At 34.8% G+C, this 17643-nt stretch overlaps 1 protein-coding gene across 1 annotated transcript in view; it reads right to left on the reverse strand.

The window, feature by feature from the left end:
* The window catches only part of CNTNAP4 (contactin associated protein family member 4), a 242524-nt gene that overhangs the window by 43561 nt on the left and 181320 nt on the right, over positions 1 to 17643 (reverse strand). Inside the window, exons 14-15 of the mRNA XM_025993077.2 lie at positions 17026 to 17182; positions 11930 to 12057 (exon numbers count right to left, since the gene is read on the reverse strand). Coding sequence (XP_025848862.1) covers positions 11930 to 12057; positions 17026 to 17182 — 285 coding nt within the window. The remainder of the gene's footprint in view (positions 1 to 11929; positions 12058 to 17025; positions 17183 to 17643) is intronic.

Genomic DNA, 17643 nt, shown 5'->3' on the forward strand with positions numbered 1-17643 from the left:
AATACACTCAAGTTCTTTGGTAAACAAGTAGAAAGAGGGGAGCAGAAGAGAGAGAGAAGGAAGAGGAAAAGGAGGGAAGGGTAAAAAAGTGAATAAATCTCAGGAAAATTAAATAAAGAAAACTAAAGGAAAGAAAATAAAAATATAAAAATTAAAAAGAATGTCCTAATGGTACAGGATTATCAGACAAAGTGGAATTTGCAAAATCATATGATTATCTGTTGAAATGGAATTGATCTCACTCTTTTTAATGGTTTACATGTAGTCTGTCAAATGGAACAGAACTCTGTCGAATGGAAGAGAAATTAACCAAATCACTAGTCAATATCTTTCTCCAGTCTATGAATGTAACTTCTGCAATGTTATTTATTGCCTACATGCACCTTTGATTATTTAATGCATTTTGGGCAGCTGTGATTTCTCAGACAGCTGAACAAGTCGATGCAAACAAAATGAAAAAACTAATTTCATTGACAAGAATTTCTTAGAACAAGAAACTTAGAACAACCTTTGCTAACTATGGAAGTTTTGGGGGGTTCCTTGTGACATAAAATTTTAACACAATGAATTAACTAAGAAGAAATACATTGAATAAAAAGTTAGAAAAATTCAAATGCCAGAGTTGAAAAGACTACTTTGTTCAAATTAATGAACCGAGAGCAGAAATTTAGATCATGTTTGCAACAACCAACTGCTTTAAACTTTTCTATATTTTACCACATCATATCCAATTTCAGGAAAAATTTATGCCAATGCACAACACTGAATGCATCCTTGTTAGTTTACTGACCTTTAGGGGAAATTATTCCTTAAAGTATTTGGTTAGAAAAAGCCAGTCATCTAGAAGGTGAAAAAATCAGTTTGGCTTCAGAATACAGCAATAGTCAATATCTGAAGACAACAGAGCACTGTCCACAAATTTCTGAGAGAAAGACAATGTAAGTAGCCTACTTTTTTTGTGTTAAAGCACCAGGCAGACATTCTCAAATTTGAAAGAAATTTGAGAAAAATTTGAGAATAAAGCACATGCAAACTCTTTTGAGGAAAAATAAAAATAAAGCCCTACTTTGTAATGAAATATCAGCCAAAAGATATCTAGAAAAGCTGTGGAAGACAAAATGACTGCATCTCTCAATGCAGACAGAAAAGGAGGATAATATGTACAAATGGAGAAAGTCACAATGTGACACCCACCCCCCAGCAAATGTTATACCAGCTTCTAAAAAGTTCAAATGTAAGGTTACCTTATAACCTAGAAGTTCCACTCCTAGAAATATACTCAAGATAAATGGGTTATATAGGAGAAAAGAGAAATGACAGCATATGTCCACAAAAAAATCTCATACACATATGTTCATAGCAGCATTATTTATATTAGCTAAAAAATGATACCAACCCATTGACTGATCAATGGGTAACCAAAATGTAGTCTATCCATACAATGGATTATTATCCGGACATAAAAAATAATGAAGTGTTGCTACATGGTACAACATAGATAAATCTTGGCAATAGCATGCTAAGCGAAAGAAGCCAGTCACAAAGGCCACATATTCTGTGCTTTCATCTACATTGTTGTTGACTGGGAAAGCACCCTGTTGGGGGATAAATGTTGTTGACTAGGATTGGAGTCAGAGTGGGAGGGAAACAGAGAATGTTTGCTCAACAGGACTACATTTATTTTTCAAGTGATGAAAATATTCCAAAACTGGTTATGGTGATTGCTGCACAACTCTGTAATATACCAAAATTATTAAATATACTAACGTATGATTAGATTGTATACTTTAAACAGGTGAATTGTAGGGCATGTGAATTATTTCTTACTAAAACTTTTACCAAAACAATAATATAAAGTTAAACCTGCAAAATTTGGTTTAGAGTTCTGAGGCAACAGATATTCCCAAGCACATGAAAACTCAAGAAATTCAACACTCATGGGTCTTTCTGGAGGAAAAACAGAAAACATCAGCTACCTGACAATGCAATCCAAGAAGAAATAAATCAAAATAAAAAATCATTCAAGAATAGAGAGGCTATGATGATAAACTAGTGGCTAGCATTAAGAATAAACAACTATAGATATAACAGTAAAACTAGAATAAAGGGCAGGTGAGGGAGAAAAAGGAGAGGACAAATGAGTGTTACTTTTCTCATTTTTCACACTAGATCAATACTGTCTAAAATTTAAAAATGAGTTTAATATGAAACCTAGTGACTCTCTAGCCTTTTAAATTTTTATCATCTTTTCTTAAAGTTTAGTGGGATCATTCAAGTTGAACATATATTTATGAGATATATAAATAATGTAAAGCAATTCCCTTGGCTTCAATTTGGCTTCTTCTTTCTCTGTCAATTTCTATTAATAAAGTTTTGCAAACTTATTTCTCAACCTCTGTTTCTATTTTTGTGTCTAGAGTGCTTCTCAACCTGAGGCAGTTTTGCCCCCAGGGGACATTTGGCAATTTCTGGAGACATATTTTGTTGTCACAACTAGGGGAAAGGTGCTACTAGTGAGTTGGGATCAAGAATACTGCTAAATGTTCATCAGGGCATAGGACAGCCCCCATCCATAACAGGCCAAATGTCAGGAGCACCAAAGTTGGGAAACCCTGCTCTAGAAATATCTAGCAATGTCTGGAATAGTATGCACTGGTATTAATCATTATTTCTGGGCTGGGTGACTCTTGATGATAGACATACTCTTTCCTTTGACATTTCCATATATCTTAAAATTTTATAATGACTGTACCAATTAAGTCATTAATATTTAAAATTTAAAACAATAAAGGTATACATGTGTATAAAATTGCTACGAAAGCATATTATTATGGCCTTGAGAACTATCAGGATCGTCGGTCTCAGTAAGTGGAAATCTCTTGAAAGCATTAGCGAGAATGTTCCCTCACATTTGTGAAACTGCTTGAATATCAATTACTAGCTATAATAGAAGTCAGAACAGAACACAAAACGAAGTAGACCACAAAATATTTTTTTCTCCAAGCAGGAGAAAGTATTTCAGTTTTATAAAGGCATGTGTTATTAAAAGAGTGAAAATAAAAAAATAATTAATATTAAGTAAAATCATGTACTCATTTGAAAGCAATTTCACTGCCACAAGTCCAAGTGTACTGACAAGAAACGGTTCAGATGGAACTAGATACTCTGTGTACCATGTGATTTTTCAATTGGAATAAATCTTTCAATATTGTCTAAACTCTTTTCATTAAAAGTATATGTTTGCACATCATTTAATTGCTTATACAATCAAAAACTTATTCCTGTCTCTTACAAATAATTCAAAGCTATAGGTTTCTTGAGCTGTATATGATGGATCATTCTCATTCTTTCATAAACTGCTATTTATTGATTATCTTTCATGCAACAGGTAATGTACTAGGTGCCAGGAACACAGTAATAAATGAGCAATGGATCTGCTTTTGAGAGGCTCAAAAATAATTAAAAGCCAGTATGAAAAATAGATCTTTGTAATTTGTTCAACATTCTTTGAAAGTGTAAGACTAGGTCCTCTAGAGACCTACGGGAGGCTTCGTGAGGAAAGGTTGGAAGCTTGAGTGTGACAGCTTTCAGTAAAAGGCTTGGGGAAATTTTGCAGATGAAGGAAAGCAAATGAAGGGGCAGTGGAGCTAGATGCGATCCGCAGTCCATGAATTTTCTTTCTTGCTTTCAGCAAGAAGTAGGGAAGGGTCTCTATAGATGTCCTCCTGATGAATGTCAAAAAAACATTTAACCCTGTATGTCAATAAAGGATGTCCACTCTTTCTTCTTAGCATTTGGAGAGTTCTGAAGACACTGCAAGCACAGCTGGCATGCTCTTTAGCTAATTTTTATAATGCTGAAGTTGAGGGATTGAATACCAGTCAAGAAGACTTTGGCTGGGACCTCAAAATAAGGATGTTCCCACTGCTTCGGGGGAGGAAGGAAAGTACATGGGTAAGCTCTCTCACTAGATACAACCTCTCAATTAATCAGTAAAACTCAGATGTTTTCCTATGATTCTTTCCTTTGACTCTTCTGCCTCTCTAAAGTTAATATTAGTCAGAAACATATTCAGCAGGAATCTGAGTGTCTTGGACAATAACCATGTTACTAAAACCTTTCTTGTTTTATGAATTTATTTCTGGTATTTGTGAATTGAACAGTTGACACACAATGTTACATTAATTTCAGGTGTACAACATAGAGATTTGACAATTCTATATTATGCTATGTTCACCTCAAGTGTAGTTACCATCATTACCCAGCAAAACTATTACAATGCCATTGACTATATGCCCTATTCTGTCCCTTTTGTTCCCATGATTTACTCATCCCATAATTAGAAGTCTGGTCCTCCCGGTTCCCTTTACCCATTTCACCATACCCTACCACCCTCTCCTCTGGCAACCACCATTTTGTTCTCTATATTTATGGGTCTGTTTCTGTTTTTTGTTTTGTTTTGTTTTTTAGATTCCACATATAAGTGAAATCATATGGCATCTATCTATCTCAGTCTGACTTATTTCACTTAGCATAAAACCCTCTAGGTCCATCCGTGTTGTCACAAATGGCAAGATCTCATTCTTTTTCATAGCTAAGCAATAGTCAATTATATATATATGGATATATATACTGAATATATAATATATACTGCACATATATTTTATATATATATATAAACATACACACATTGCACCTTCCTTATCTATCGATGGACACATAGGTTGCTTGTATATCTTGCTTACTGTGAATAATGCTGCAATAAACATAGGGGTACATATGTCTTTTCAAAGTGTTTTCATTAGTGTTTTCATTTTCTTTAGGCAAATACCCAGTAGTGTAATTACTGGATAATATGGTAATTCTATTTTTAATTTTTTGAGGAACCTCCATACTGTTATGCACAGTGGCTGCACCAATGTACATTCCCACCAACAGTGTACAAGAGTTCCCCTTTTTCTCCACATCCTGGTCAACAGTTGGTATTTCTTCTCTTTGATACTACCCATTCTGACAGGTGTAAGGCGATACCTCATTGGGTTTCTGATTTGCATTTCCTTGATGATTAGTGAAATTGAGCATCTTTTCATGTGTCTATTGGCCATCTTTATACGTCTTTTTTTTTTAAGGGAAAAGAGAGCATGCACATGCAAGCAGGGGCAGGAAAGGCAGAGGGAGAGGGAGAGGGAGAGGGAGAGAGAAAATCTTAAGCATGCTCCAATACCTGCTGGAGCAAAGCCCAATGAGGCCTCAATTTCACGACCCTGAGATCATGAATTGAGCCAAAATCAAGAGTCAGACACTTAACCCACTGAGCCATCCAGGTCCCCCAGTCATCTTTAAGTCTTCTTTGGAAAAATGTCTATTCCGGTCCCCTGTCCATTTTTGATTGGATTATTTGGGTGGTTTGTGTGTGTGTGTGTGTGTGTGTGTGTGTGTGTGTGTGTGTGATTTTAGTTGTATAAGATTATTATATATTTTGGGCATTACCTCTTATCAGATATATCACTTGCAAATATCTTCTTTCATTCAGTATATTGCCCTTTTGTTTTGTAATGGTTTTCTCTGCTGTGCAAAAGCTTTTTATTTTGGTATAGTCTCAATAGTTTACTTTTACCTTTGTTTCCCTTGCCTGGGAAGACATATCTAGAAAAATGATGCTAAAACTGATATATAAGAGATTACTGCCTGTGTTTCTTTAAGAAGCTTTACTGTTTTAGGTCTCACATTCAGGTCTCTAACCCATTTTGAGTTTATTTTTATGTATGCTGTAAGAAGTGGTCCAGTTTTCCCAACACTATTTGTTGAAGACATTGTCTTTTCCCCATTGAATACTTTGCCTCCTTTCTTGTAGATTAGTTGACTGTACAAGTGTGGGTTTATTTCTGGGTTCTCTATCCTGTCCCACTGATCTATTTTTGTGCCAATATCATACAGCTTTGACTACCTTTCTAGTATACTTGAAATCTGGGAATGTGATACCATCCACTTTGTTCTTCTTTGTCAAAATTGATTTGGCTATTTGGGGTCTTGTGGTTTAATACAAATTTTAGTATTATTAGTTCTAGTTCTATGAAAAGTACAATTAGGATCATCATAGGCACTCCATTGAATCTGTAGATTGCTTTGGTATATGGATAGTTTAACAATATTAATTCTTTCAATCCATGAGCATGGTATGTATATCTTCATTTGTATGTGTTGTCAATTTTTTCATCACTGTCTTCTAGTTTTACAGTATTTTTTAAATGACCTAATTTTTCAATTGTGCAGTTTTCATCCTTTGTTAAAAAAATGTACCATTTTGATGACTGATGTTGATAATAAGAAAGGTTATCCGTGTGTGGGCAGGGGATATATAAGCAATCTCTGTACTTTCAATTTTGTTATAAATTTAAAACTGCTCTTTAAAAAGTAAAAAACACCATAACTATTCATAATAGCAGTTGGGTTTTTTTTTGTTTTTTGTTTTGTTTTGTTTTGTTTTTTTCTTTTTTGCAGTCAGATGTACTGCAGGATCATTTACATGTAATAAAAATGATCCTTTCATTGGGGAGGAATGTTGACAAATGCACAAAGCCATGAGACCACCACCACAGTCAAAATATAGAACACATCTTTCATCTGTTCCCCTTTGCAAAATTCCTATCACTTTGAAGCTGTTACAGAGATCCTTTTTGCTTCCATGTTTTTGCCTTTTCCAGAATACCTTAGACATTGAATCATCCAGTACGTAGTATTTTACATAAAGGCTCCTTTCACTTAGCATAAAGCACTTGAGATTCATCCATGTTGTTGCATGTACCAATAACCATTTCTTTTTATTGTTTAGTAGTATTCCATTGTATAAGGATACCCCACAGTAAAATGGGAAGTTTATTCATTCACTAGTTAATGGACATTTGAGTGATCTGCAGTTTTAGGAGACTATGAATAGAGCCAATATAAACCTTTATGTAAAGGTTTTTCATTTATCTTGTGTACCTAGGAATAGGATGGCTGGATCACATGGTAAATACGTATTTAACCTGTTAAAAAAAAAAAAACCTGCCAAACTATTTTTCAAAATGGCTCTAATATTTTGTATTTGTACCAGCAATGAGAGTTCCAGTTACTCTGTATCTTCACCAGCACTTGGTATTTTTTTTAATTAATTTTAGTCATTTTAATGGTTATATATCGATATCTCATTGTGGTATTGTTTTACATTTTCCTAATGACTAAGGATATTGAGAATCTTTTTATGTGTTTTTTGAAATATGTGTATTTTCTCTGATGAAGTGTATGTGCAAATGTTTTGCCCATTTCTTAATTTGAATTTTTTCTTATTATTGACCTGAGAGAGTTCTTCTGCCTATATCCTGGACACTAGCCTTTATCATATATTGGTATGTATATGATATACTAAAATATATGTGTGTGTGTGTGTGTGTGTATACGTATTTACATATTTATTTTAGTGAAAGAAAGACAGCTGAGCAGAGGGAGAGAATCTTAATCAGGTTCCCTGCTAAGAGCAGAGCCCAACTCAGGGCTCAATCTCAAGATCCTGACATCATGACTTGACCTGAAATCAACAGTCAGACTTAACCGATTGAGCCTGCCAGGTGTCCCTCAGATATTTATTTTGTAAATATTTTTTCCCAGTGTATGCATTTTATTTTAATTTTCTTAACAATGCCATTTTAAAAGCAGTTTTTAAATTTGCTGAAACTCTATCATTTTTATGTATCATGCTTTTGGTGTTGTATCTAAAATATCTATGCCTAACCCACAATCACTAAGATTTTTTTCTTATATTAAAGTATGTTATAGTTTGTGGGTTTACATTTAAGTATATGGTTAATTTTGAATTATATTTTGTATGCAGTTTGAAGTATGAGTTGAGAGTTTTATTGGTTTTTGTTTTTTTCAAATGGGTTCTCATTATTTCAGCACTATTTCTTGAAATGGACTATTTTTTTCTCCATTGAGTTGCTCTGGCAGCTTCTTAAAAAACCAATTGAATATATATATTCTAGGCTCTCTATTCTGTTCCATCAATCTATTTCTCTATCTTGATGTTAGTCTCACATTGTTTTAAATTCTGTAGTTTTGTCATATGTCTTACAATCAGTAGTATCAGTCTCAAACTTTGTTTTTATTTTTCAAAATGTTTTAGTTAGTCTAGTTTCTTTGTTTTCTACACACGTTTTAGAATAAGCTTGCTGATTTCTGCTGAAAAAAAGGAAAAAGAAAATCACTTACTGGGTTTTGATTGGGATTGTACTTAATGTATATCAATTTTTTAAAAACTGACAACAATATCAAACCTTTTAATCCACAACTATCATATATTTTTTTAAGATTTTATTTATTTATTCATGATAGACATAGAGAGAGAGAGAGAGAGGCAGAGACACAGGCAGAGGGAGAAGCAGGGTCCATGCTGGGAGCCTGACACAGGACTCAATCCCGGGACTCCAGGCCACACCCCGGGCCAAAGGCATGTGCTGAACTGCTGAGCCACCCAGGATCCCCAACTATCATATTTTTATTTAGTTCTTCTTTAATGATTTCTCATCAGTGTTATGTAATTTTATATTTATGCCAAAGTATTTTTTGGTGCTACTCTAAAAGGTACTTTTAAATTTCAACTTAGAGTTTTTATTAAGAAAATACAGAAATAAGGGGCACCTGGGGGTGGCTCAGTTGGTTAAGCATCTGCCTTCAGCTCAGATCATGATCTGGGGCTCCTGGGATTGAGCCTCGCATCCCACTTCCTGTTCAGGGAGGAGTTTGCTTCTCTCTTTCTCCCCTCTCTTCCCCATCACTCTTTCTCTCTCTCTCCTTCAAATAAATAAATATATGATAAGAAAATACAGAAATATAATTTATTTTTGAATATTGACCTTGGCAGAGGCATCCTATGACTATGCTAAATTCACTTAAAAAAATAAATTCTTACAAATGTCCTACCTAGAAATCAGTATTATTTATAAATAGAACATTTTATATCTTTCTTTCTGATATACATGCCTTGAATTCCTTCTCTTATTGCATGTGCTAGGACTAGAAGTATGATTTTAGATGAGAGTAGGCCTCCCTGTCTTGATCCTCATCTGAGAGGGAAAGCATTTCTAGTCTTTGATTATTTAATATGATATTAGCTGTCAGATTTTCATGGATGTCTGTTAAAACACTAAGGATGCTCTCTTTAGTTCCTACTTTGGTTTTTATCATAAGTAGAATGTTGAATTTTGCTATTAACTTTTCACATATATTTTTAAGAAATTCATTTCCATATTCATAAATAAATAAATTTATTAAGAACAATGATATTTACTAATTTTTGTGTCTGCAGCACAACTTTAACAGTGGCTTTATCACTCATATCTGCTGTGCTTTAGGCTGAACACCTAACAATGTTATCTATGACTTCTGACATTGTACAATAATAGCAGCAGTCCCATGGGATTTCATAATCACCTGCATTTGATACAAAGATGAAAGAAGAACTTAGAAAAAGACAGCATTAATTAATTGGGGCTAGGCTCATATTTGGGACCAGTAGTTCTCATACTCAATTTTGTTTATTTGTCCTGCTTTCTCCAGGCTTCTGTCTTCTTCCCTACAAAAATATGGCTAGATAAAAAATTTTCAACATGTTTGTGTGAGAAAACCTAAATGTCATTTTTTTTTAAATTCTCATCTTTCCATTTTTCTCTCAAAGAAAATCTAAAACTTCTTTGTTTCAGTGAAGGGTACTAGCATCCTGACTGCCTCAATCAATGGTCCTACTGACATTATTTAGATTAGAAAGCTAGAGATCAACCTCACACCCCCTCAACCTTAACTCCCATCTAGATCATACCCAATTTCCCTCTTTATGTGAGTCCCTTCCTTATACATCATGCCACTGTCTGGTTCAAGTCCTAACCATTTTTCCTTGTCGTATATCAAAAGTGACTTTTTTGGTCTTTAGATTTATATCTGGTCTTCATGCTTTCAGTTGGATCATGAAGATTAAGCTATTTCTCAGCCTTAAATTATTCAATGTTCAGGTCCTAGTGGCCTTCAGGATAGTTAGGAAAGTTTCCATATACCTTTCTTCTGCTTATAAGGCCCACTATGCATGATTCTATATCTGGAAGCCTCATAGCTACAGTCTATCTCATTTGGAAAGAAAAAAAAATGTGCCTAGGGTACAGATCACTGTGGGTGCAGATTTCCCATACAGAAAAAAAAAGGGCATTCATTGTTCTGTAGCCATTGCTCTTCTGATTGAGAAAATAAGAAAGAGCCCTCCATGAAGAGAATAGTCCTATGACATGTGAAGATGAGCCTCAAGCCAAAATATAGATGTTTAAGACAAGGCCAAAGAAACTCTCAATTACTGTTTCATTAATAAGTCAGAAATTATTTAGCAGGTCTCTAAATACTAAAACTATTTGTGAATCCATACACCTCTGCATCCCCATGGTCACAAAAGTTTAATGTTCTGGTTCCTCAGCCTCAGTACTATTGACATTTTGGATCAGATCATTCTTTGTTGCAGAGGGCAGTCTCGCACATTGTAGGATATTTAGCAGCACTCCTGACCTCTGCCTCTAGAAGCCAGAAGCATTCAACCCCCCAACAATTGTGACAGCCAAAAATGTCTCCCAATATTGCCAAATGTCCCCTGATGGAAAAACTGCTTTGCATGGAGAATCACTGCTTTAAGTGAAAAGGTGCTCTGTGTGTTTAAGTTCATGGCAGGAAGTGTGTAAGAAAGAAGCCCTAGGGAGGAGTGGTAGTGACCTCAGGCAATGAAGACACTTCCCCAGGGATTGTGGCAAATGGAATAAGGGGGAAGGAGGAAGCCAGGCTGGGTCCCTGCAGGGTTAATATCAGAGCCAGCAGTGAAAACTGAGTGTGACGTGTACAACAATTTTCTATAGTCACAAAATCATTGTACTCCCCTGGATGCATCCTGAGTTTACAACCTCATCTCTTTGCACATAATTTTTCTCTCCAAGCAATATCCTATGTCATCTTCATGTGATTGTGTGAGGCCTATTGGCAGAACAGGAAGTAGAGATGCTAAAGATTAGGGATGGTAGGTAGAATGGCAGACAGTCTTTTACAAGTACATATAAATTTTTATAGGCCAGTATCATCTTTGCTTTTTAACTAAGCAACTTCTGCTATGTATCTCCATAAATCCACTGCATTGTTAGATCATCTCTTATCTCTTCCTAGGTTGAGCCCCTAGAATAAAATTTTATTTTAGGGTATACTTTTAACGTAAATAAATGTTTCTCCCATTTCCATTTTAAGTCCTGGAAATAAAGCATAAATAATTAATGCCTCAGTCTCCATATGTATGAATACATATGTTCATTTCATTCCCTGCTGAAAATAAATGTTTTCTGTGAGACTATATTTGAATTTTAAAATTCTGGTTTAGGGTCTTAATATATTGAATACACAAAACAGCATGTGCCATTGATTTAGAGTAAACACACAGACACACAAACTGGAAAAAAAATGAGATTAAAAGTTGAAATATGCTTTATAAAACTGGCATTTGATTCTATTGATGCTCTAATTTCACTACAGGCCCAACAGTAGAAAATTCACATACATTCTTCACAATTTTATGAAGCACTGAGGCTTCCCTATATGGATAATGGCATGTAGAAATGTAGGAATGCTGGGATATGTTTATAAACCCATCAAATTGAGATGCTCAGGGGTTTCTTTTCTCTTTAAATCTGAACAAAGCTTGGCATCAAGCATTTATTACAGGGTTTTGCACTTTATAGGGTACATTATTTGTTGGCTGACCAAAAGAATTACTTCAGACACTGCTCATGCGTTTTCACGACAGAAGTGTGATTAATTATTATATGATAGAAACAAGATTCTTCCTCAGCAATATTTTTAACCCACTGCCAACACTTACTATCTCCTCGGCAGAGTAGAGGCCCAAGTTTATAAGCTGCTTCTGAGTGCGGTCGACCTGTGTCCGTAACCACTATCTTCCTTACTGGCAGATGTTCCTTATAAGAAAGGAATCCAGTGTCATTGGTCCTAAAAAACAGGAACAACAAAATTTTTTAAATTACTCTGATTAACATAAAAATAACACAAACGATAGTCCTTATTGCATTTCTTTTTTTTAAAAAAAATATTTTATTTATTTATCCATGACAGACACAGAAAGAGAGAGGCAGAGACACAGGCAGAGGGAGAAGCAGGCTCCATGCAGGGAGCCCAATGTGGGACTCGATCCTGGGACTCCAGTATCACACCCTGGGCCGAAGGCAGGTGCTAAACCCCTGAGCCACCCAGGGATCCCACCTTATTGCATTTCAAAGCCAAGATATTGAGCTAATCTTGCACATACAAAAGAGCAAGGATCAAATTGCTCATTTGAGCATATGAAAACATGGCCACATATTAATGTCTCCTGTAGACTGACTATAGTTGGTGATTTTAAAATTCAGTTGACCAGTTTCTCTGTTTTAAGTAGAATGGTTATAGAGAGGTGATCATTTCATAATGTATATAAGTATCAAACCACTAGGTTGTACCCCTGAAACTAATATAATATTGTATGTCAGTTAAAATTCAGTAACAAAAAAGGAATAGAAAATAAATACACACAAATAAATGATTAATTACATTTAGTATAATGACTGATTCTGTGTTTTTAGATCTACCAATTTCATATTTGTTTTATTTTTTCCCATAGGATTTCTTGTATTTCTGCTCCCTCTTTTGTACTTCTCTTGGTTTGCTCCATATTTCCTTGTATTCAATTTTATTTTTTATTCACTTTTTAGCTAAATGTCTGTTTATAGTATTTTAATGTTTGCTTTATGGATCCTTACATAATGCATTTTTAATTCAGCCACTTTAGTTAGATTTTATGTTATATTACTTAATATAAAATGTTAAAAGCTTACTACAGGATAATATGTTTAACTTTCCCTGCCCCTGCTTTCCCCCTCCACATACCTGTTCCTGTGTTATTGCTGTCATATATTTTAAATCTAGAGGTCATAAATGTTATAATTAAACAGTAAATCTTAATTTTTTAATTAAAAAAAGAATTTAAAACCTTGATTTTGTATTTATTGACATATTCATGATCTCCAGTGTTTGTCATTCCTTCCTGAAGACCTGAGTTTTCATCTGGACTTATTTCTTTTTAGCTTGTAGGATTTCTGTTAGTATTTCATACATTACTGTCCTGTTGGTAACAAATACAGCATTTGTTTAATTTGAAAAGGACTTTATTTTATCTTCATTTTTTCTTTTTACCTTCATTTTTGAAATACCCATTTGTTTAGTATAGAATTCTAGGTTGACATTGCTTTCTCTCTTATTTAGCACATTAAAAATACCATCCCATTGTCTTCTGACCTGTGCTTCTGATGAGAAGTCACCTTCATTTGTATCTTTGTTCCCCTGAATGGGGATCCCACCAGATCTATACAACCTGGATGCTTTTAAAATATTTATTTTGATCATTTTTTAAAAGCAATTTGAACAATAAGCCAAAGTGTGTTTTTCTCTGTTTTTCATTCTTCTCCAGATCCTCTGAATTTCTGGCATCTGTACACTGATGTATTACTATCTACTGTGGCATAACAAATTATCCTAAAACTTAGTCACTTAAAACAATATTTATGATCTATAGTTTCTGTGTGTCAAGAATTTGGGCATAGCTGAACAGGATACTCTGGCTCAGAGTCCCTCCTGGGCTACAACCAAAGTGTTGGCAACAACCGCAGTTGTCTCAGTGCTTGACAGGGGAAGTCTGCTTCCAAGGTCACTCAAGTGGTTGGTTGTTGGCAGTAGTCTCTTCCTTGCCAGCGGATGGACTGAGGGCCTTGGATATTCACTGGCTGTTGGCTGATGGTCATCCTCAATTCCTTGCCACATGGGCCTCTCCCCAGGACAGCTGGCACAATGTGGCAGATTGCTTTATCGAAATAAGAGTCAGAGAAAGAGTTCCAAGGAAATCAGAAGTCATGGTCTTTTGTAACCTAACCTCAGAATGACTCACATCCCTTTTATCATATTCTATTTATTTGAAGCAAGTCACAAGGTCCAGGTGACACTCATGGGGAGGAAATTACACAGTGGTGTGAATAATAGGCAGTGTGGATCATGGAGGGCATCTTGGAGACTTGCTACCACAGATGTTTTTTAAACAAATTTGAGAAATTCCCAGCCATTGTTTCTTCAAATAGTTTTTGCCTCATTTTACTTATCCTTCAGGGACTCCAATTTCTTGCCTGTTAAATCACTCGCAATCTACAAAGGTTTTGTTAATTTTTCTTCCAATCTCCCCCAAACCTACCCACCATGTTCTTCATATTAAATCATCTTGATTAAGTTATCTTTGGGTTCATTAAAGATTTCTTCTGCTAGATCTTATATTCAAACCGTCCACTGAAGTTTTCATTTCAGATGTTGTGCTTTCCTATTCCAATATTTACTTGCTTCTTGAAAATACAGTTCTCATTTATCTGCTCAGTCTCTTCACTCATTGTGGTTATTTTACCTTTAAGTCGTCAAGCATGTTTATAATAGTTGCTTTAAAGTTTTTGCTCACTAGTCAAACATCAGTGTTCCAGGGTCTATTTCTAATAATGACTATTATTTTTCTCTTCTTTTTTTTAATGACTATTATTTTTCTTGACTTTGGGTCAACTTTACTTTTTTGGAATATGTAACAATTGTTATAATATTCTGAATATTATGGGTGATACACTGTCGAGACTCTGGATTCTGTTATCATTCCCTTAGGACTTCCTTTTTGTTTTCACAGACAGCTAAATCACAGCCTTATCACAGTAAGTTGTGGAGGTTTGGTTTTGTACTCCCTTAGGTGGGCCGGCATCAGTTCTGTTCTTAGTTTTCAATCATATTGAGTTCTGGGGACACGGTCTTTACTGTGAAGACATGGGCCTTCTGTCATTGCTATAGAAAGCTAAGGAGTTTACAAGCCCGTCTCAGTTAGTGAGACTTAAACTCCAAATTCTGTCTCCCCTCTGGTAATAGCCACTGAAATGTTTCTAGAACTTGTTCAGTTTTCCAGCTGCAGCTGTCTGTTTGATTCCTAGAAACCTCCCCTGTGTATGTGCATTTCGGGGCAGCCAGGGATCAGAGTGGAGTTGGTGGAGCGACCTCCATCCAGCTAGCTTTCTTTCTGCAATTTCCACACCCGCATTAAATTTAAGTCACTATGGCAGCCCCAAACTCTGTCCTCTGAAATCTCAAGCCAAAAAAATGCCAAAAAAATCTAGTATCCCCTCAGCATCCTAACCACTTCATGGCATATGGTCTGGTCAGTGCCCTCATGGGAAAAGGCATGTAAACACTATCTCATCCACTTGGATTCCCTTCTTTCAAGGGTCAAGGTCCTCCAGCCCTGACAGTTTCTACCTGTACTTGGTTGTTCCTAATTTTCTTCAAGTAGGTGTTTTTATAAATATATCTCCTGGGATTATAAGATTATAAAGGTATCTGAGGAAGGTTAGCTCTATGCAAGCTACTTCACCATGGGCAGAATGTAATATACGAGTTTCAAAATCTTATTTTTAAACATTATGATGAATAATATCTTATAAAGGCACTGGAAAATTATTGCTGATTACATTATTTTTTCCCTGTTAAGCATTGCTATTAACATTTTATGTGCATTTTACAATACACTATTATTGTGTAGGCATTTGTGTGTGTGTGTGTGTGTGTGTGTGTGTGTGTGTGAAGGCAGTGAAAAAAGAGTGCCTTGCAAAGGAAGTAGATATTTTGAAAAATTGGAGCTCGAGCAAGCAACACAGTTTTCTTCATACCAAACATGTAACACTAAAAGTATAATCATGACTCCATATAGCTACCTCCTTTTAGGGTATTCTAAAAGAATCTGTCTTTTTAATATAATATAGCCCTGATGTTTGCCAAGTAAATACATAAGAGAATCATAAATTCAAAACATGAGCTCAATTAACAGCAGACTATGTTACTGAAATTAAGTACATTCTGTAACCAAATCAATCATATTTACAGCCAGACTGATGATTAGTATTTTTAAAAACAATTCTTATGTACAGATCCAGTTGCTTAGTGATGTAAGATATGCGTATGGTATGTTGAAGTGTGAAAAGGAAAATTGAAAAACATTTCACTGCACAAATAAATAAAATCAATGTACATTTCAATTCTAATCTCAAACATAATATCTTTTTTAACTTTTCAAAGGCAAACATATACATAAGACTTCTCTTATACTTAAAATAATATTTCAGGCTCAGTTTTCAAATCCCTAAGTGTCTTAGACTTCCTTTTTCAAGATAGGATAAATAGAGGGGCACCTGGGTGGCTCAGTTGGTTAAGTGTCTGCCTTTGGCTTAGGTCATGATCTCAGGGTTCTGGGATGGAGCCCAGAGTCGAGTTGAGGTTCTGTGCTAGCAAGGAATCTGCTTATCCCTCTCCCTGTGCCCTTCCCCACCTTGTGCTCTCTCTCAGTCTCAAATAATAAAATCTTTTTTAAAAAGATATAAATAGAATATTAATTCTTTGTGGCATGGTTTGTCCTTAAAAAAATGATCAAATAATTGTGAGAAATTCCAAGTTTACATGTTTAAAGGTTTTATAGGCAGATTATTGAAAAACTGTACTTTAGTAATTGATGGCTGTAAATATATTTTAAGAATAATAGAATTCTTAATTACATTTATTTTTAAAGAGAATGATAACTGACTTATAATGAAGAGGAAACATGAAACAAATGCTTCTATTCATCCTAGTACAAAAATAAAATGTAATGATTTATGATCCATTACCAAAAAACTCAAATAAAAAAATATTGGTCTTAACATTTAGGATTCAGATTGATTGTAAAAGATTTCATCAAAACATACCTTTATCTAATTCTTCACTGTACTAATTTGTTCAGTATCTGCCTCACTATACTATATGTTCTGAGTGAATCATTTTTAAAAACAAATTTTATTTTTCATAAGGAAATCATATGGAAATCACCATTCATTTCGGTCAGCATCACAGTTGCAATAATACTGAGAATCAATGCAGTTTCCTTCTAACCCACAAGTACATTTTTGAGGATCAGGCAAAGAACCTCCCCAGTATGTTTGTGTTTCATTGGTTCTTCCAACCCACCAACTCAGAGGGCTTCCATCTGAAAGACAAATGAGAGAAATGTGATATCTGCTCTATACCTCATAGCCTTCCATCCCAGGTCATTCCCTTCCTTCCCAAATCATTCAAAAGAGTAAATAAGAGAAGAAAAAAGAAGACTGATTTGATGTAGGGATATTTCAAACATGGCTATTAATGGCATTGCCTTAAGAAAGGTTTTAAAATATATATTTTATTATTTAATCTTAAATGGTCAATAGATTCTTCAGGTAAGAAAGAAACTAGTAGTTCCTACTTAATTCAGGCATGATACTTGATGTTCTGAGAGCAGTTCACATATGTAATTTCTTTAAAAACAGTTTTTGAAATAAGAAGACATCAAAATATAAACCATAGTAATTTACATATCAGGAAAAAAAAACTTCATTTGAGATCATGAAATGCCCATTAAAACATTATAGAATGTTATGGAAAGTCTGTGATTTATCTCAATATATTTAT

This window comes from Vulpes vulpes, chromosome 12, assembly GCF_048418805.1.
Source record: "Vulpes vulpes isolate BD-2025 chromosome 12, VulVul3, whole genome shotgun sequence".
NCBI classification, from domain to species: Eukaryota; Metazoa; Chordata; class Mammalia; order Carnivora; family Canidae; genus Vulpes; species Vulpes vulpes.